Genomic DNA, 21,997 nt, shown 5'->3' with positions numbered 1-21,997 from the left:
AAAAAAGCGTAAAAAACCTGATTTTTTTTTGCTCACTACACTCGCAAAATCTGAAATTTTGGGACTATTTGTATACTTTTCCAAATTTGGGGGGTGCGTCACGGGTCTGATTCTGACAGCAAAGTATGCACCTGAATGCACACTGAACCGTGGCGGCACATTGAGTCAGTGTTGTCAAAACTTTCAGCGCCAAGGCGTGGCGCATTGACTCGCCAGGTCGTGGTAAAGGATTCTCAACTCAAGTAGCCCAATTTTTAAGTTTCCAAAAAGCGCACAATGTCGGATATTTGGGCGGATTTACCCGCATTTAGAACGCAAATCACCCAATTGGGCGGCAAAGCTTTAAAACTTCTGGTACCGTACTTACTGGGAAGTTACTGATCGATCAATAATTGTTCACAAAACCCATTGTAATTGCAATTTGGAGCTTCAGAGACTCAAAACCTTTCTAAATTTAAACAAAAATACATCAGATCACTGCCGCAGCCTGACACTGGCAAAAGTAGCCCAATTTTAGGCAAGTAGCGGCATGCTTTTTTGAGTAGCGGCAAGTGATCGCCAAGTAGCCCAATTGTGCGCCTAGGGCGCGGCGTTGGCATCACTGAAAGATAATCCCATCAAGAGGTGAGCTTTAAAGGACTGCCGGCTCTACGATTTACCGTTATATTGATCACGATCGCTAGGCGAACACAGCGTGCAGTTTTTATGTTCCAGGTACCCGGTTGTGGGCCGGGAGTGTTTGTCTGTTTGCTAGTTTATTTGTCTATTTACATTTATTTATTTATTTTAACAGGCGCGTATCCAGGGGAGGGGCGAAGGGGGCGCGCGCCCCCCGGGTAAAACAAGGAGAGAGAAAGGGAAGGGGAAAGAGGGGAGAGAGGGAGAAAGAGAGGAGAGAGAGGGAGAAAAGAGGAGAGGGAGAGAGAGAGGTAGAGAGATATCTAGAGAGAAAGAGAGAGAGGGGGGGCAAAGTGGGATCGATCGTGAGTATAAGTCTACATAGGGTTTGGTTATTTTTCAGCAAGAGAAGAGAGGAGAGGAGAGAAGAGAAAGGGACGATGAAAGAAAGAAAGGAGAGAAGAGAAAATGACTGCCTATAAAGCACAGGCGGGTCGATCGGAAATATAATATAGGCCCAAATACGATTACTTGAAGGCGAGTCCTCGGCCCAAAAATTCACCAAAGTTAATCAATACATGCATGCTTTAGCCGGGTGCTTTAGTAATTGCGAGTCTCACGTCTTTAGGCCTAACAGTCCGTGTAACATTTAAAATTTTGAAAATTGAGTTCGGGCCCTTTTTTGTTGAATGATGCACCAAAATGGCTTCAATTGGACCTTCATTTTGCAAAATTTCCCAACTTCTGAGGAGGGAACACCCCCTCAACTCCCCCTGCGTGCGTATGGATAAACTCAATGGCCGTTTTTTGCCCCCGGGGGGGGCGGGGGAGCACTCGAATATGAAAGTGACGTACCTGTACCCACCAGCGTATGAAACTAGGGGTCTATGTCTATCGGTGTAGAAATTTTCAGAAAAAAGGGTGTTGGCAACGTCAAAAATGGGGTGATTTTGTATGTGAGCACCCAAAATTTCACATCATTGACAATCAAAAAATAGCTTTTTTTTACCCAATTTTACAGTACAAAATAGACAAAACTCGTTCATTTTGCTGAAAATGCGCGAGTAGCGCGTTGAAATTGCAAATTTCAGGATTAATTCAATTGTTCAAAAAATGACAATGCAGGTCATTCAGTGTATAAGCCTGCTGAAAAAAACGGGGTCATTGGGTGTAGGATTTGCCAAAAATACCGGGGTCTTTTCATGGGCACATGACGTATGTCAAAATATATGGGAGTCCCCCCCCCCGTTGTTTTCACTATAATTTGTATTTTCAGACGGCCGTATGTTTTAAGCAATAGGCCTAGCTTAATAATTAGGCCTACAGTAATAGTAAATAATGTCACCTTTTTCTAACTAAAATTGTACATAATGTCAAAATCGACAACCAAATGGCTTCAATTGGACCTTCTTTTGCAAAATTTATAAAGCAATAATTGATACAATAACAGTAAAAACTTGTCCAATTGTCTTCAATTGGGCCGTTCACAAATTTTCGGCTTTTTCAAACTAAAATTTTACACAATAAGAGGGCCAAAATGGTCCACCAAATGGCTCCATTTATGTCTTCATTTTGTAAAAGTTTCTCCGACACCCCCCTGCGTCGCGCAAGCGCTCCGGGATGTCCACTTCGCGGCCATTCTTGTTTTGGACTAAGATCTAATGTGCGCCCCCCGGTCTACGAATTCCTGCATACGCGCCTGTTTAATATATATATTTATTTATTTGACATGCTTTTATGTGCCTGGTTGTGGGCTGGGTGGGAGTGTTTGACATTTATTTTATTTATTTTAATATATATTTGGCCACATGTTTTGAACTCGCCACCCTTAGCGTTACATCACAAATATTATGAATGTTTACACCAATCAAGTTTCAAATTAGAATATCTCCACAACTATCAACCCTAAACTAGCAAAAGTATACATTTTTGGAAAGCAGAAGGCAAAAGCAATTTAAATATACACATTTCAACTCACTGTACAGGGTGACCTTGAAGTTATACAGGGTGGAATAAAAAAATCCAAATAAAAAATGGGTCATTTAATGCATTGCTTATTACTAACTTGCAGTTATAAACTGAAAGTAAACAACATTGATTTGGTTAGAGGTTAGGGGGAGCCTACTGACTCTGGAAGAAAAAAAATCACAGCTGTTTGGTAATCTCGGAATACAGGGTGTCCCAAAATATGTTCAAATTTTTTTATAATTCAACATATTTTGAACTGAAACATTTTACCCCTAACCCATACAAGAAAAGTAAGTCCATATTTAGATTCCTCATCAAATTTCCTCTCAGAAAATGTAAACTTTGACTATGATAGGATAAGTAATTAAAAATTTACAGCAACTTTTAGATTTTGAAGACATCCGCATTGCTTACTACAGTGTTTAAGAGAGATTTTCTGAGAAATACTGATGCCATGGGAAAAAGGTGGAAGATGGGGGTCATCAAATTTCAACCATATTTTGGCAATTTAATAAGTTTGGATAAGTGTTTATAATAATCAGTATAAAAAAATCTGCTATGCCCCCTCCTGGGAAATATGTGCCCCCTAAAATATGCCCCCTAACACGTATTTCCCTGACTTGTAAAATGCCGTTTTATGCCATTTTGAACAAATTTTTGGCACCTAAGACAAGCATCTATGAAAGTAAATTTTCTACACATCTTCTTTCATCCTTTGTCTTTATCAAAAATATAAAACAACAAATGTTTATATTGGGATGTTCCATTTATGAACAGGGTGGGGGCCCATATTTCACATTTTACAACTTTTGAAAAAAAGTGAAATATCCCTCTACTTTGTGACGTCATTGTAGGAGTTCCTCAATCTTTCTCAAATTGTTCATTACAGGAGAGAACCTCTGTACATAGGTCATTTATATAATGCAATAAAAATCATGGAGACTTTTTTACTTTTCATAGAACACAAACATGGATTTTCCCAATATGTGACATTGGTATAATGATGCTGTATATAACGCCAACATCAAATATAAGATCTTTTCACTGTAGCAGTCCCTTTTCTTGAGCCAATAGTCAGTTATTCCATTGAGGAGTTAAGAACCACATTTAAGAATGCAAATCAAGTACAGGGGTAGGCGTTTCTCTTTTGCAGCATATTGGTATAATCGCCAGTAGATAATGCTCCTTGAATATGAGCCCCTACCTCATGTCACAAGCTCGTATTCATACATGTTAGTGGTATTATGATTATTATGAAAATCACAAGCTCCTATTCTGATTCTTAATCATTTCACATGCATCAGTACTTACGCTATAGGAACTAGGCCTAGTAGGGCCCCATACCCCAAAGTACTAAATCCTAATAACCTGGGGGTGGAACTTAATGCTAGAAGTGGGCTATAAATGGGACTTGTTTTGTTTTGCTTCGGGATAAGGTTTTTTGTATGTTCTATTTAACCTAGGCCTATCTCAACATGAGAGTACAAAATGTTAAGCCTGGGTTTCAAAAAAGAATGTGCACAGCAAAAATCCAAAATGGCCACATTTTCCCTGAAAATCACATTTTAGCCATAACTTAGTCATTTTTGGGTCTTTTTACCAGGTTCTGGTGTCTAGTCTATGTTTTTTTGGTCAATCAATCTATTTATGCAGTTAGAAGTAGTCCCCCGCAATCTTCATGTGTTGAGTTACGACCATTTCTGACCCAATGCACCTTTTTTACCCAAATTTTGAACCAGGCCCATAGACCCCATATTTAAATTACAGAAAAAGCTAGACAACAGGTAAAAACTTACATAACACTATAAATTGGAAAAACGAAATAGACACACAACATACGTTACATCAAGTAAAAAATGTAGATTTTTGCACTGCAGACTTTTATACAATTTTGATAGTTTAATGGATTTTATTGTATTTACATTTTTAGCAATTTCTTGCATTACAAAAGTTTGTATTACACTTTATATTACTGATTATATGAGGCTTCTTTAATTGTGAGCTAGGATAATTCAAAGAGAAGGCAGTTTCCATGGCAACGGCCATATATACTAATTTTAAAGCAAATTTTCCCAGTAACATTTGACAAATTCCCTCATCATGTGAACATGACCTAAACATTTTACCCGGAATAGCCAGTATCAGGGATAATAAATTCTCTCTTTTTTTTACACTGTCAGTATGGGAGAGCTCCAACTAAGCCATGTGTATTGACCCTTGACCTTCTACGGTGACAGTGGTATGTTAAAATAAGATGAGGGAAAGAAAATTTGTTATCCCCAATACTGGCTATTTGGGAGTAAAATTTTTAAGGACATCTCCACAATATGAGGTAAAATTTACACAAAAAAAACATAATATAAATGGCTACTTGTTATGTTGCTACGGAAACTGATAAGTGTCACAGGCACAATCTCAAACTGCTGCATGATAGTGTCCTAGATATCATCATCAGTGCCATGTGGTCACTGCTAACTTTCATCTCCGGTATCAGTACCAACGCGCATCAGGTGATCCACTCGAAGGTTTTGTCCCCCGCGTTTCATCCCCATTATCATCAAGGTAAAACCCAATATACCAACTTTTGTTGCCTCCCTCATCGACATCCCAGATGACAGCAACAACATTTTTCTGTGACCTATGACCTTTGAATTTTGGGCAGTTTGACCCCAAATTTTGAGCAATTTGTTGCATTAAAAAAGTTTGTATTACACTTAATGAGTATATTATTGATATATGGATTCTTTAATTTTAAGTTACATGTATTAGGAGATTTCAAAGGGAAAACAATTGCCATGGCAATGGCCATTTATACTAATATTTAAGCGAATTTCCCCAGTAATCTATGATCTTTGAATTTTGGGCAGTTTGACCCCAAATTGACCCATTTTCTTCATTTTGAGCAATTTGTTGCATTAAAAAAGTTTGTATTACACTTTATAAGTATACTATTGATATACATGGATTCTTTAATTTTAAGCTACATGTATTGGAGATTTCAAAGAGAAGGCATTTGTCATGGCAATGGTCATTTATACTAATATTTAAGCGAATTTCCCCAGTAACATTAAACAAATTCGATTTCACAAGAAAAGTATAGGCCCTCTCCGAATAACTGTTAACAGAGCCCGTTTTAGTACTAATTTCGATGTTGAAATAGCAGCATCACTTTCTAACATTTGTTAATAAAAACTGAACCTTACCTGTAAAGATAGACAAAATTGGAGCTTAAGTGAAAATTTAGGCTTTATTTAATACAGCTAAAAATAAAGAAAACTATTGTCATGCGTGGTAAAATTGGCGCTTAAAAATGTTGATTTTTACATGCTTTTCACTATGATGGAGAGGTTATTTGGTGGTCTGCGCCCTTAATAGACAGAGGTCACTCAGATGAAAGAGAGCAGTTTACTAGTATATTGACCATCAAAGGATCCTCAATACAAACCCCAAAATCCATATAATGTGTCAGCATTTTTGGTATTTCAAAAATCGAGAATCATAGATACATAAGCGTTTTTATGTTTAACACAATAACACCCCTACTTGATCAATGTAGTGTTCCAATATATTATTGTCTTTGTTGTTAACTACATAGTGATAGAAAATAATTATTGTAGGCCCTACCATGCTCCTTGGAAGAAAAAGGTAATATTCATTTGAGGGTGCATAAAGCATGATGCAAAAGGTTATTTTTAAATCAGCACAGACAGAATTTTAGTACTGACCCGGGTACTGAACCCTTTATAGAATAGTCCTGTTCTATAAGCATTTATCCAACACAATTTAGGCCCCAATTTATTATGTAATAGTTTTGTTGATGTTGATGTTGTTTACTTCTGATAGGCTCCCTTTTCATCAAATTTCATTTTTAAACTTAGATAAATCACCGTACCTGAGTTTAGCATGAAAATATCGCAATTTTGCACTTTTCTGAAAAAGAGCATAAAGTAAGATGTGCTCATTTTAAAACGGAAAAAGTCTCCAAGATTTTTATTTGCTCAATTGTTCAACCTATATCTACTTTATCCAACAAGTAAATAACTTTGACAAAAATATTGAGGAACTCTCACAATCATCTTGCAAACTTTGCTTCAAAATTAGTATTTTGCACTTTTCTGAAAAAGTGCATAAAGTAAGATGTGCTGATTTTAAAACGGAAAAAGTCTCCACGATTTTTATTTGCTCAATTGATCAACCTATATCTACTTTATCCAACAAGTAAATAACTTTGACAAAAATATTGAGGAACTCTCACAATCATCTTGCAAACTTTGCTTCAAAATTAGGATTTTTCACATTTACACAATTGCTGAAAAGGCCATTACACCCCTCTCTGAAAATGGAACAACCCAAATGTTGTACAAATTTTTTATTGTTATGTCGAGACAAAATGTGTATTATTACTGTGAAGTATAAATAAAATGTCTGCAGATGCGCGTTATTACGTGGCTCTAATTAAAAGTTAGTGCACATTTCAAAGTTTTTGTGTCTGAGAAGACAATCATGGGGGTCAATTTGAGGGGGGTCCAGTATCTCCCAGTGGGGGGTCCTCAAAATTTTTTAATACCTCCACTGTAAATACTCATGGACACATGTTTGATTGACAAAATATGAACAAAATTTGCTGACCCCCATCTTCCACCTACCATCTGAGTCTATCGGATAAACCCTCTTAATATGAAAACGGGTAGTTTTGTACATAAAAGTTTGCATTTTATAGACTAAACCAATCATAAAGAGTTAAAAATTATTAAAAACAATTAGCAGAATTAATAATCTTTCAAAAGAGCTCTTAACCATGTCTGTAGCCCATATGGATGCAAAGATATGATCAGTTGATTCAACGCACACGCACAAAATCTTTATTTCCCATAGACTTTGCACATACCGCCACCGCCTCATCCGCCAGCGCCTCATCCACCACCTCGGTCATTCTGAACTCAAACAACTCTAACTTCACTATCTTAGCTGATAAACAATTCTCCTTTGGAGGTCTGTTAGGGCACTTATATAGCTACAAACTGACACCAAACACACTTCAATACCTTTTGTTTAAGCAGAGATATAACAATTTGAACGAGTTTTGATTTGGAAAAGCGTAACAACACCACCATTTTTGGGTGGCGAGTTCAAAACGCGTGGCCATTTATTTATTTAGTATCTAATAATTTATATAATTTATTTATTTATAAATTAATTTATTTTATTTATAAATTTATTTTAAATATTAATTAATTTTATTTTATTTATTTATAAATTTATTTTAATATTTATTTATTTTGTTTATTTATTGGGGGCTTGTTTTACAAGTTGTTTGTTTATGATTGGAATGTGGTTACCAATATTGTGCTAATAAATAATAAAGCTGTAAACATGGACAAAACATGTGAAGAGATCTATGACTGAAAACATTTTGACCGAGACAATCAATATATGGGTATTGATCTATTATGGACAAGTCAATTGGCCATGATATCAAGGAAAAAATAATCCAACTTGAAATTATAATAACAATAGGTGTTGAGTCAGGAATGTGGCAATTTTGTGACGATTTTGTGACAATTTATATTCATTGTAGCCAGCCCTCGAATTAAGCATCTGAAGGGGCACGGCAACTTTTTTAGGGCAAGTTGATAATTGCCTTGGATTTTCACTGAAAAGGCAAGGCAGCACAGCAGTTTGTAATATTTCAAGAGGGCATCATGGCAACTGTTGAAAATTTGAGAAGGGCACCAAGGCAATTTCTCAAAAGTGAAGAAAACACACACAAACATAGATAGATGATTTTATAATGAAGGGGCAGGGCTGGGGCACCGACGGCAACTTCATCAGAGGGCACGGCAAGTAACTGCCTTGGGTAAAGGACATATTTTGAGGGCATTACGGCAGTGGGGATGGGCACCCACAGCAAAATGCCATGGGTGCCGTGGGTTAATTCGAGGGCTGATTGTAGCATCAATTCAACTTGTCAGGAACCTAGACCCTATGAATACAGATATCAGGAGTGGGGATGGTCCCCCTTCTCTTTTTGAATAGCCCTGACACTTAAAATGTACAGGGCAGCCCCCCCCCCTATGATTTGCAAAAGAATAGGTAAAAGGAAGGAAAAAGAGAAAGATAAGAGGGAGAGAGAAAAGGGAGGTGGAGAGAGAGAAAGAGAGGAGGGGAAAGAAGAAGAAAAGGAGCCATTCCACTCCCTGGTCATGGTTAGGAGCAAAGGGGAAGCTCCCCCTTCGGACATCTCCCCCCTGTGGAATACTGAACGACACGGTTTTAAAGTTGTTGGTTTTTGGGCCAATTTTCGGCAAATTTCCCCCCATAAAAGTCACATATGGCCTCTCCTGCCAATTTTTGCGCGCTTCATACAACTTGATTTCACTCACCAGTTTAGCTTCAATATCACAACATTTTTGCGCACTTATTCTGTTGCCAAAAGGTTCTGGATTTACTGTACTTCAAGATTTTTTTCCAATCCTATCCCCACATGTCAAAAAGAAATCTACGCTACTGGTTGCGACTTTGCATACTAATTAACTGGGACTTTGTAAAATTGAATGTAATTGAGTAGGTCCATGCCTAAAACCAGCGGGCCGAAAGTCGGGCCCGTGAATGAAATCCAAAAAAATATGCGTTTGGAAAATAAATAAATAACCCCCAAAAGGGTGAAAATGGTTCATCAAATGGCTTCATCATTTGTGGTTTCATTTTGAAATTTGTCCAAATTCTGAAGGGGCCTGCGTCGCGCAAGCGCGACGGCTGGCGCTTCTACGTGATAATCAGCAGAGTCCAAAAGTCTGGATTTAATGCCGATGACTGGTGTAGGCTGTCGCGCCACATTACAATCTTTCTCATTTGTATTGCCCCCCTATCAAAATACCCTGGCACCGCCCCTTATATAGCCTTAACCTTATATCATCATTCTTGTTCTATTTACATTTTCTTGTTTTTGCTTTGAATCTTCTAAAATCCCTTTTTCCTAATCTATCACAGGTGATTGTGATTATGAAGCCGATATGTGCACATGGACAAATACACAGTCGGGAGATGATTTTGACTGGATACGCAGACAAGGAGGGCGCACAGGCAAAGGACCATCTAATGATCATACAACAGGGACTAGAGATGGTAAGGAAATACATCCTGAGGCTTATATAATCCTGTGTTTCTGCATGCTTTTATAGTGTTCTTCTTCTCATCTTTTTGTTGTTGTGATACATTTTCATTACGTTTTGTTACCTGGAGAGATTTGATCATGTCTCACCTCCTTTTTCAACCAAATCGATGGTAATAACTCTTGTAGTGAGGGATCAACATTTAACCACAAATTGCCTCAGGCAAAACTCACTTCCTGGGAACCAAATAAATACCACACAAGGTCATTTTTATGTAACTCATTGACCCATTTGTGTTATATACTGCCTCTAGCTATAATGACATCCTTGTGATCTGGTCAACTCATTGACAGATACGAACCTCAGGAGGGAATTCAATTTTTGATCAATTCCCTCCAGGAAGTGAAACGTAATGATATGTTTGCTACAATATAAAAAAATAGCAATGTTGTTGCTGCATTTGTCACAATGACAAACACATGCAGAATGTCAAACTGTTTGCTGGCCCTAAGACTCTGTTTTAATTAAAGATAATGCCTTTTCAGTACTCCATGAACACTATGCCTAGGACTCCAATAGGTTACAGTTACGGTTAAGGCATCACACATTATTCAGCTGAACTCATACTTCATCACTGAGCAAAGAGTGATTGATATTTGACCAATGAGCTAGCGCCGCACTTTTCCCAACACAAAAGCGTGCTACCTCATTGGCTAGAAACCAATTGCTTGTTGCTCAGCGATGTAGTATAACTTCAGCTTTATTGTTCAACCCAGCATTGTATATACGTATTAGATTTTTTTTAAAAGGCGCAATGATTTATAGTGTGCTACGCACAGGCACAATTAACAATGCCTAGACATTAATCCACAAGCCTCAGGACACTACAGGTTGTAGCTGACCACTGCGGCTCCACATCATTCCCAAAACCATTTAACAACACCTCAGGGACTTTGCTGCTTAGAACTTAGAAGTGCCCACCCTAGACATTCAACAATTGACCTACTCAGCCAGGATCAGCTCCTCGAGTTTTGTAAGGGTTACAACAAGACAATTAGCAGTGTGTTCCTTGTCTAGGGGGAATTTCAAGCTAACTCAAAGATCATAGGATCCCCTTTGTCATTTGATAATACTACTGCTGCAGAATAAACTCATCATGTTGTTATCATTTATATTCGTATAAAGGTTACTATATGTTCGTCGATTATGAAACTAACAATGGACACACCCAGCTGCAAAGCAACCTGTACCCAGCTAACCCAGGCTTCTATAAATGTATCAGCTTCTGGTATTATATGAATGGAATAAACACTGGCATATTGACTGTACTACAATTGGTTGATGGTCAGCAAAATGCCCTGTGGCAACTGACCGGTGACCAGTCTAATGATTGGATGTTTGGACAGGTGCCCATGAGTGCAGATAAAGATTTCAGAGTAGGTATTTTGTTGAAAACTAAAATTTTTAGGTTGCGTCCCACAAGTCTGTTACCCCTCCATTACAAATATTTATAACTTCTTTAGGCCACCCCCCACATAAAAGAAAAAAAGAAGAGGTTTGTTTATTTGGGTTTTTTTAATATAGAGATGCACTCTGTGATCTTGTTTTTCCCAGTGTCCAAAAAAAATGACATGTTTGTAGGTTTAAAAAAAAAAAATTAAAAAAAAAAAAAAAAAAAAAAAAAAAATTCATACTCCACCAGTGAATCCGCTAAAGTTATTGCAGCTTTGACAACAACTGTCTGACATGAAATAAATAACCAGGTGAGAAATACCAGTATTTCTTGGTAAATACCACTAAAAAGGACATACTGAGAAATACTGTGAAAAACTCAAGCATTTGCAAGTAAGCTGAATGTAATATAAAAGCCACTGTTTTGACTCGATATTGTTGTACATGAGAATTGTTTGCATCATGATTAGTGGCCTTCTTACTAATAGTGACTCTATTGTTTTGATATATTTAAGGCTCTCTTTGATGGTGAAGTTCTGTCAAATAGTGCTACTAATGATGTAGCCATTGATGATGTTACAGTCACAGATGGTAAATGCCCAGGTAAGTGGCTTTGAAATATATGATGCATGGATATGATATAAACATCACAAACACTTGCATTTTTGACTGGTGATTGGTTAAACCAGAGAAGATTGTCTGACTGCAGATTAAATACCTACAGTCAAAGTCCCCATGCTTTTTATATGCAATGATAATTCTTGCATATTCATGAGAGCTGATTGTTCTAACACAGGCCTTCTCAACTAGTTTATTTGAGGGAGGATTTTGCGAGGGAGCGCGTGCGCGACCGAACACATAGCGGGTGGGGTCCATATGGGCCTGCATTATGGCCCATAGAGGGGTCCAGTGTGAAAGCCCCGGCCGCGGGGCTCCAAGGGGCAGCGCCCCGGAAGCTCTGAGCTTTAAGGGCTTTCTAAAGGCTCAGATGTGGTATTTTCGTTTGTTAAAATTATATGTGAAAAAAATTAGTAAATTTACCGTGCGCCACTTCGACTTACTCCAAGCGCCACAAGTGGCGCCGCGCCGCCAGTTGAGAAGGCCTGTTCTAACACCTGTGTCAAACAACTAATGAATGGCGTACATTACATGCCTTTGCATTTATACAAAAGACTGCGCTTTAAAAAATAGGCCTATGCCATAACATGCACAGAGGGAGTGAGTGCATTTTTCATCTCTTGCACTTCATGGCACGATTGGTCCATATTACAAGATTATGCTTGACTTTGCCATTTCAATGGAGCATGGTCTGTTTATATAAAAGTCTATGGTTTTATCAAGTTTTAAACCCAACATTTGTTTCTTTGATTTACTTTTCAGTCACTCCATATGGTGCCTACATTGGTCCAACTTTTCCACCATCTTCCCCACTACCGACAACCCTACCTAATGTGGTCATACCACCTGGACCTGGAAATTGTGACTTTGAAGATGGCATATGCCAATACACCTTAGATCCAAGCGGGGACATGACTTGGATACGAGGCAAAGGACTAACAGACACTGATGACACTGGTCCATCAAAAGACCATACCCATGGAACAAGTAAGATATGTTGTTAGAGTCTTTATGCTGCCTTGTGAAATAAATTTGAAGATCATTACGAGGGGTCAGTGACACAAAGACGTAACTCCTTTTTAGATAATATGGAGTTACGTCTTTTTGTCACTACCTCCATAATTTCAAGATCATGCTCTCATTTCCTCTATAATTAAAGACAGAGATAAAAACAATTTATCGCGTCTGATGTCACTGTCAATTACGATCCTTGATTGGTTTACACAGGTCAATCAGCGCGTAAAAGGAAGACCGATCTATCTGGTGCTGATCGGAGAAAAGGAATAGCAGCAAATGGCGAAAAAGTTTGTACTTTTACAAGGCAAAAAGCAGCTTTTCTAGGCATTGTGGACATGGTGCCTTCACCAAAGAAAGTTTCCCACTATAAAGACCTAACTTTTGAGATGGTTTGCATGCCGAAAGGTGCAAAACTAACAATAAGGCGCCCGGTTATAAATCCGCGTTCAGCAAGTCATCATCACGACACTTGTAAACAAACCGTGCTTTCGAGTTTGATTGACAGGTGACGTCAGACGCGATAAATTGTCTTTATCTTTGTCTTTCATTATAGTCTGACCAAAGATGCACGCAGTGGTGGATGCAAATGAGCAGCTCATTGTTGATGGAAACTCATGGGATGAAATTTAAATTTGTTGCTTCTTAGCTTGATCGTCATGTTCATATTTTTTGCACCTAGAATGCTGTTGCATTGCATTGTTATGTGGCGTGTAGTGTGCATGCAAGATTTCTTCTGGTAGTGTATCAATTATCTCTATTACAGCTTGCGCAAATGCTGTTAACCCCAACGTGAATTTGTCATGAGCAGTGGCAGCACCACAGGGGGGGCATTAGGGGGCAATTTCCCCCAGTCAGAACTCTTGCCCCCCCCCTGTTTCCCCCAGTAATAACCCAAAATTACGAAAATTTCACCTTTTGCGGTAATTTTGCGCAAAATTTGTTGATTTTTGTTCAATGCCTCCTCCCCCCCCCGCAAAAAAATTCCTGGTGCTGCCACTGGTCATGAGAGCCAGAAGTGTTGTGTAAGTTACTGGACAGAGAAATGTCCAATCCAATATGGTCAATCCAAGCACTAAATTAAGTGAAGTGCCAAGATTGCTGGATACCAGCAGCATACGGTCAGATGAATAAAGATAGTTTGATTTTTCATGAAACTAGGTGCAAATGATCAGCATTATGTGCCATGAATTTCCAGTTCATTTCAAGGTCATCAAGGGTTATATGAGGTCAAATTACAAAGATTGTTGGATTTTCAGGAAATTTTAAGGGCTGGGGTATGAACGTTTGGACAGTATTTATTTTGGGACATTAGAGCACATCAGACATATCGAATTGCATTCTGAATACGAAGAATGTCATTGTCATGGTTACAGCCCGCTAGTCCGAAGGCCCGCCAGTCCGAAGGTTCGCTAGTCCGAAGGTTCGCTAGTCCGAAGGTCCGCTAGTCCGAAGGTTCTCTATTCCGAATTCTAAATAAGGTCCGCTAGTCCGAAATTTTAACAAGGTTCGCTAGTCCGAATTTTAAATTAGGCTCGCTAGTCCGAATTATATATAAGGTTCGCTAGTCCGAATTTGAAATAAGGGCCGCTAATTCGAATTTGATTTAGGGTTCGCTAGTCCGAATTGTAAATAAGGTCCGCTAGTCCGAATTTGATTTTAGGTTCGCTAGTCCGAATTGTAAATAAGGTCCGCTAGTCCGAATAAAAAACGTACAAAAAACACGATAATGTGAGTATTGCCGACTAGCGCCCCCTTATCTGTGGACAATTTCGTTGGTTGTTAAACAAATACGCCAAGAGAGGGAGAGAGAGAGAAAGAAAGAAAGAGAGAAAGATAGAAAGAATGAAAGAAAGAAAGAAAGAAAGAAAGAAAGAAAGAAAGAAAGAAAGAAAGAAAGAAAGAAAGAAAGAAAGAAAGAAAGAAAGAAAGAAAGAAAGAAAGAAAGAAAGAAAGAAAGAAAGAAAGAAAGAAAGAAAGAAAGAAAGAAAGAAAGAAAGAAAGAAAGAAAGATCAGGTTCTTTAAAGAAAATTCGGAACTTATTTAACATTCGGACTAGCGAACCTTATGTAAAGTTCGAACTAGCGGACCTTTTTTAAATTCGGACTAGCGGGCCTTATTTATCATTCGGACTAGCGAACCTTATATAAAATTCGGACTAGCGGACCTTATTTAAAATTCGGACTAGAGCACCTTTTTTTTAATTCGGATTAGCGAACCTGATTAACAATTCGGACTAGCGAACCTTTTAATAAATTCGGACTAGCGAACATTCGGACTAGTGAACCTTCGGACTAGCGACCCTTTTTTTCGGACTAGCGAACCTTTTTTCAAATTCGGACTAGCGACCGTCATGCCCTCCATTGAAATACGTGTTCGGACTAGCGAACCTTCGGACTAGCGAACCTTCGGACTAGCGGTCCTTCGGACTAGCGGTACTCACCATTCTGATATCAAATAATTTTGATTTTTGAAATTCGCAATTTAATACACATTTTATGGCAAATCATTAAAATTGATATTTTTGATATTTAACAGTACTTGAAGTAAACTTTGTAAATCTGATGATTTATACTTAAAGTGTATGTAGGTGGGATGAAAAGCCGACGATCAATTGAAAATTTTGACCTTTAAATTATTGAAGATATGGATTTTTTTTCCCAAAACACCAAAAAAAATTGGTCTTTTGGGGAAAAAATCCATATCTTCAATATGAAAGGTCAAAATTTTCAATTGACCGTCGGCTTTTCCTCCCTGCTACATACACTTTAAGAATATATCATTAGATTTATATAATTTACTTCGAGGACTGTTATATATCAAAATTTGAAAATATCAAATTTTAATAATTTGTCATAAAATTTGTATTATATTGTGATTTTCAAAAAATGAAAATTATTTGATATCAGAAAGACATGCTTCGTATTCAGAATGCAATTCGATAGGTCTGAGGTGCTCTCATGTCCCACAAAAAATACTGTCGAAACGCAATAAACGCTCATTTTAGATCCCTTAATGGAGTCATTGCCCAAATTGTCAAAGCAAGGGGCGCTTTTTGTTGTTTGAGATCCACCTGTATAATAAGGCACACTTCCTAATTTCTATTTCTGTGGTGTGATATCTTAAATGAAAGTCAATAACTCGTCTGATAAAATTTCATTACCTTCAGATGGCTGGTACCTATATGTTGAATCCAATGATGGCAACAACGCAGAAGAAGCAAGGATAATCAGTGGACTCCTGACACCAACAGATGACAACTGTCTTGTATTCTGGTATCACATGCATGGTGACCAAATTGGTACTCTAAACGTATACATCAAGGATCAAGGTGGGTCTGGGCCAGTGGTGTGGACCCGTGACTCCGAGCAAGGTGATCAGTGGTTGCGAGGACAGATAGGCATTGATTTTCAACTTGCTACATATCAGGTCAGTGGGTTTGTGATCTTAGTGTTTAACATTACGTTTTGTTACCTGGAGAGGTTTGATCATGTCTCGCCTCCTTTTTCAACCAAATCGACGGTAATAACTCTTGTAGTGAGGGATCAACATTTAACCACAAATTGCCTCAGGCAAAACTCACTTCTTGGGAACTAAATACCACACAAGGTCATTTTTATGTAACTCATTGACCATTTGTGTTATATATACTGCCAATAGCTATATGATATCCTTGTGATCTGGTCAACTCAATGACATGTACCAAGCTCAGGAGGGAATTCAATTTTTGATCAATTCTCTCCAGGTAGTGAAACGTAATGAAGGGGGGGTACTACACCCCTGCCCAATTTGTGCCTATTTTTGCATTTTCTCAAAAATTATAGCGCATTGGGGACAAGTCAGATATGTATATTATAGGGGGCAAGGACTACAACTACTGCACTGGAAATTTTATTTCAACACTAGAGTTGCTAAATTTTCAGTGCAGTAGTTGTAGTCCTTGCCCCTATAATATACATATCTTACTTGTGCTATAATTTTTGAGAAAAATGCAAAAATAGGCACAAAATTGGCAAAGGGTGTAGTACCCCCTTAAAGCAGTGGCAGCAACATATGGAGGGGTATAGTGAATTTCAGGTGGGGTGGGAACATTTTGAAAATAGGTCCCTCTAATTTGGTAATTTTGGTCCCAAAAGTGGAATTCTCAAATTTTGGTCCCAAACTTTGAATTTGTCTTGACAGACTGATTTTTGTTAAGATGGAGGGTAACTGGGAGGACAAAAGCCAAGACTGAGGGAATCCCCTGTGTCTCTGGTTTAAAATATTGGGGTGGTCTGATCATTTGAACCAATGACACATGAGTTACTGAATCAGAAGCTAAGAGGACAACATCAATGTTGCTATATAAGTAATAACATATCGGGTAAGATTGATCACAATGCCACTCTTAAGCTGATGGTGATGGGTTTGTCCGTTAGTCTAATCAATGGAGTCTGGAATTGGTACAAATACATCACATGACTGTAAAACACACAAAATCCCTGTGAGTCTTTTGCACAGCCATACTCTGCCTCTGGTTAATATCTTGGCTATAGATATTGTTATGGGCTATTTGCTTTATAATTTATGACATGCTTTTCCAGATTGTATTTGAAACTATACGAGGACGTGGATACCGAAGCGATATAGCAATTGATGATATCTTGGTTGAAAATCAACACTGTCATGCAGGTCAGTTAAAATTTTAGTTATAGATAAAAAGTTACAAGTATGTTGGTATTTGAGGGTTAATTAGCATCTTTGTATTTCACCACATTATACATGGAGAAATCTGGCCCCATCTGAATTTGTTAAATCTAAAATGCTTATTGATTTTCAAAGACTTTCCCAGAGCCCTTGAATACTTTTAAGGGAACATTTTGTAGTGATTTGATCTACAATGTAAGAAATAAACAAAATTTGTCAGTTGGTCAACATTTTAAAGTTTATTTTGTATACCTTGGCTCTTTGCAAGAACTGATTTAATTTTCCTTAAATAACTGAGCAAGTGTGAATAAACAAATGTCATAATATCAGATTTATGAATGGCTCTTGCACTCTCTTACAAACTATACTGCACCAAAATAAGTATCCAAGTAGGTTACACTTGGAAGAAAAATCCTAATTTTAAAACTAAACCATATTTGGGTAAATTTATGACACCCCATCATCCGGCACATTATGACACCCCATCATCCGGCACATTATGACACCCCATCATCTGGCACATTATGACACCCGTTGAAAGTGACAAAGTGGCCTATTCAAAACTCCACGGACTAGACATCTGGTTTGAGAGTGGTGAATGGCTAATTTATGCGTGCCTTTAATTTAAAACAAAAGAAAACTGAAACAAAAGAACTGACAAATAAAATGAAAGTTATAAAAAGTACAGAGAAGTAAAACTGAAATAAAAACTGCTTTAAATAAAGCTTCATTGAAGAAACTGTGTTGTCACTTTGTTGCACTTGTTGGAATCTTTTTGCACCTTCTATATAGGCCAGTTTGTCACTTTTAAAACTGGACCTTCATCTATTCAACTGCTTGCAACTTAACTTCTTGAGGTCACATTGGATTCAACGTGGTGTCTTATTAATGTGCAGGATCAGTGCATCTATTAAAAAAAATTATTCCAACATGGTTCAGTTTTGGAATTGTGATTATTTTTCCAAAGGATACTTTTTTGGCGCAGTATATATCAGTATCACAGACATGCGATGTAATGGGGGTGGCAATTTTCATGTACCCTTTGGCTTAGGTTTGCTCTCAGCAGTCCTGCAGACACTCGCTAATATCACACTTTTTTCTTACAGTTACACCAAGTCCTGGTTCTTACCCACCCTTCTGTGATCTGGAATCTGGTTTTGGCGACTGCGGTTTTGATCAAGAAAGAGATGATGATGATTTTGATTGGATTCTTGGAGCAGGATCAACTGGTTCTAACACAGGACCTGACTTTGACCATACCTATGGAACACAATATGGTAAGGAGATTGAAACTGTAGTAGACAGTTGGGAAGCCAGTTGCCGTTTGACCCGTGACCTTACGATTTTGTCACGTGACATACTCGCCAGAAATGGCGGGATGGGCCATACAATTACCCCCCCCCCAGGTAGGTGCTGGATTCACACTTAAGAAGAAATTAATTCAACCCCCCCATCCACTACCCGGTAATATCTAGTCAAAAAAGAAAATGAAGCTACTGCTCTCTCTCTCCCGACTTCTTCAAATTTGTAAATGGTTAAGCAGGCTCGTAACCAGGACTTTTTTTGGGGGGGGGGTGATTTTGAAAAGGTTGACCGGGGGAGAATTTTGAAAAGGTGGACTTTTTGTTCAAAATTTTGACCTTTTTGACCAAAAAGGCACAAAGAAACCTATTTTTTGCCTCGCAAATCAACTGTGTGGGTAAATATAGGCCTATGCGACGTTTTTTGGCATTTGCACTTTGGGAGGGTTAGGCTAGGCCTCACGCAGCGTGGTGCAAATGGACTGTTTGGGTAAAATATAGGCCTATGCGACGTTTTTGGCATTTGCACTTTGGGAGGGTTAGGCTAGGCCTACGCAGCTGCAGTGTGTGCAAATGGACTGTTTGGGTAAAATATAGGCCTATGCGACGCTTTTTTGGCATTTGCACTTTGGGAGGGTTAGGCTAGGCCTCACGGGCGTGTGGTGCAAATGGACTGTTTGGGTAAAATATAGTCCTATGCGACGTTTTTTGGCATTTGCACTTTGGGAGGGTAAGGCTCGGCCTACGCGCGTGTGGTGCAAATGGACTGTTTGGGTAAAAAATATAGGCCTATGCGACGCTTTTGGCATTTTTGGGAGGGCTAGGCTAAGCCTTTCACGGGCCTGTGGTTAAGCTAGGTTCAAGGTCCACCCTTGTTTTTTTGACAGATTTATGAATTATATGTTAGGGGGGGCACAATAATTTTTGGGGGCAACCCAAAAGAGGCAAACAAATTTTGGCAGGTCAAAAGGAGCTCAAACGGGAAGTGCAAGCAATTTTTGGCACACATTTGGCACTCTAAAACCACATTTGACCACAAACAGATTCTGATAACATAATGATAACATTGTATGTTTTTTCACCCAATACAAAATTTACTGGATTTGCCAAGTTTTAAAATATTAGACTAGATGTCTCATCCAATATTTTAAAAAGACCAATAAATTTGTGTATTCGGCTCAAACCAATCCAATTTTATATCAAAATAGGATCATTTACTCATTTCCCCATATCATGTTATTCCTTTACCCTTTGACTTCATTGTAGTCAAATTTGACTTCAGCAGTAAATCTGCTTGCAAATGAAATGTACATTTTAATGAAACACAATGACTACAGTTTAGTAATACAACTTACAAGGCATTTATTTGTAGGGCATTTTTATTTTTATACAATATTGCACTGAGGTCAATTCAGTCCAACAGCTTTAACAGAGTTAATCTACAGTATTTTACTTTTTAGGACACTCTGTTCATTTATGAAAATTATAGTATTGGGATTAATTCTGTGACACCCATTTGCAACCTGGTTAGGATTACGTTTTGGGTGCTGATTTTGAAAAAGTGGACTTTTTTCAATGGGGGTGCGATTTTGTGAAAAGTGGACTTTCTTCCCAAAATTTGGACCTTTTTTGTAAAAAGTAAAAATCCTTATATTTTTTTTTTTTTTTGCTGCGCTCTCAAATTCTGAAATTTTGGGACTTTTGGTATATTTTTCCAAAATTAGGGGGACGCACCCCCACCGTGCGTACGGGCTTGCCTGGTGGACACAATTGCCTGCACAGATGTACATCTGTAGTACCGGTATAATCATGTAATATAGTTCTGTTAATTAGAACATGCAATGTGTACTGCAATTATAAAATTGTATTTTATAATTGGGAATTGCATTTATTATAATTCCGACATTTTATTGTTTAGAAGAGGCAATTTATCAAAATATGAACACACAACTATATTTTTACACCTTACGCGTGATACACAAAGATATTGGTCAAGCTGTGAGTTTTAAAAGATATTGTGCGAGGCGATAGCCGCGCACGATATCTTTTAAACCAGGCATGGGACTACGCATTTATAAAAAAGTCAGGAAAAGCGCGTAAAATTGGACAAGAACACCTGAAAATGGGCTGAAAATAAATAAAACTGGGAATTATTACATCAAAAAAGACTGGTTCCAGTATTTCCACTGGAAAATCCCATGCCTGTAAACTCACAGCGAGACCAATATCTAGGTGTATCGTGTGAAAGGATCCATACAATTTAATCATTATTATGCTTTGAGAATCAGATTTTTATAAAAAAAAATTATTTTTGGTCAAAAATGTGATTTTTTTGTCAAAATGTGATTTTGGTCAAAAATATAATTTTTGGTCAAAAATGTGATTTTTGGTCAAAAATATGATTTTTGGTCAAAAATGTGATTTTTTGGTCACAAATGTTATTTTTGATAAAAAATATAATTTTTCTTCAAAAATGTGATTTTTTGGTCAAAAATTTGATTTTTGGTCAAAATTTTAATTTTCTCAATTACATTCTGTAACCGCTTAAAAGTGGGGTCGCTAAATGGTATTTCAATATCTATACGCTACATGTATGGTGATCGTGGACTGCAAGCTGATTCAGAGACCTCCATGTTTAGGTGTAATTGGTCGCCAATTTCAGTTTGAGGGCAGATATCCAGAATAATTGGTTTTTAAAAATGTGTATTTTTAAAGTATAGGATGGAAGATTCTAAAAGCATAATGATTGCAATAAGATAATCATAGGATTTGAACTGTTCATACATGTATGAGACCAAATTGTTGACGTACACACAATTGCTGGCGGACACACACGACTTGTGATGCCATAAGACCTAATACCAGATCCAGAAACACTAGGGAGTTTTTTTTCACCAAAATCCCATAAATTTCTGTGATTTTATGCTTCCGTCAATTGCAAGCCCGGCTACCAGGGACCTGGGCACTGTAGACACAATACCCGGGACTGTCACCCTGAAATTACCAGAAAGTACATCCCCGGTACCCGGGATGTACAATCAGTCGTCCCGGTAGCGGGGCCATGAAAATACTTAAATTTTGGATTTGCTGATTAAAAACATTGAAAATTAATACAGCACTTTGAAACCCGGCTGGCATGGGCGGGGACAGTACCGGGGGTTTCACCCACAATTTGTGCCCCGGTACCCAGGACAATACCCGGGGCATAGCGGGGATTATTACAATTG

General features: G+C 38.0%; 1 protein-coding gene across 1 annotated transcript; it reads left to right on the top strand.

The window, feature by feature from the left end:
* Positions 1-9,599: 9,599 nt before the first annotated feature.
* Positions 9,600-20,074, top strand: LOC140137064 (MAM and LDL-receptor class A domain-containing protein 1-like). The gene is made up of 8 exons (XM_072158722.1): positions 9,600-9,711; positions 10,884-11,134; positions 11,666-11,753; positions 12,531-12,755; positions 15,953-16,212; positions 17,367-17,454; positions 18,576-18,746; positions 20,037-20,074. The coding sequence occupies exons 1-8, from the start codon at positions 9,600-9,602 to the stop codon at positions 20,072-20,074; spliced, it is 1,233 nt and encodes a 410-aa protein (XP_072014823.1).
* The last annotated feature ends 1,923 nt before the right edge of the window (positions 20,075-21,997 follow it).

Source organism: Amphiura filiformis, chromosome 17, assembly GCF_039555335.1.
Source record: "Amphiura filiformis chromosome 17, Afil_fr2py, whole genome shotgun sequence".
NCBI lineage: Eukaryota > Metazoa > Echinodermata > Ophiuroidea > Amphilepidida > Amphiuridae > Amphiura > Amphiura filiformis.
This window is presented reverse-complemented; position numbering and strand designations above follow the sequence as displayed.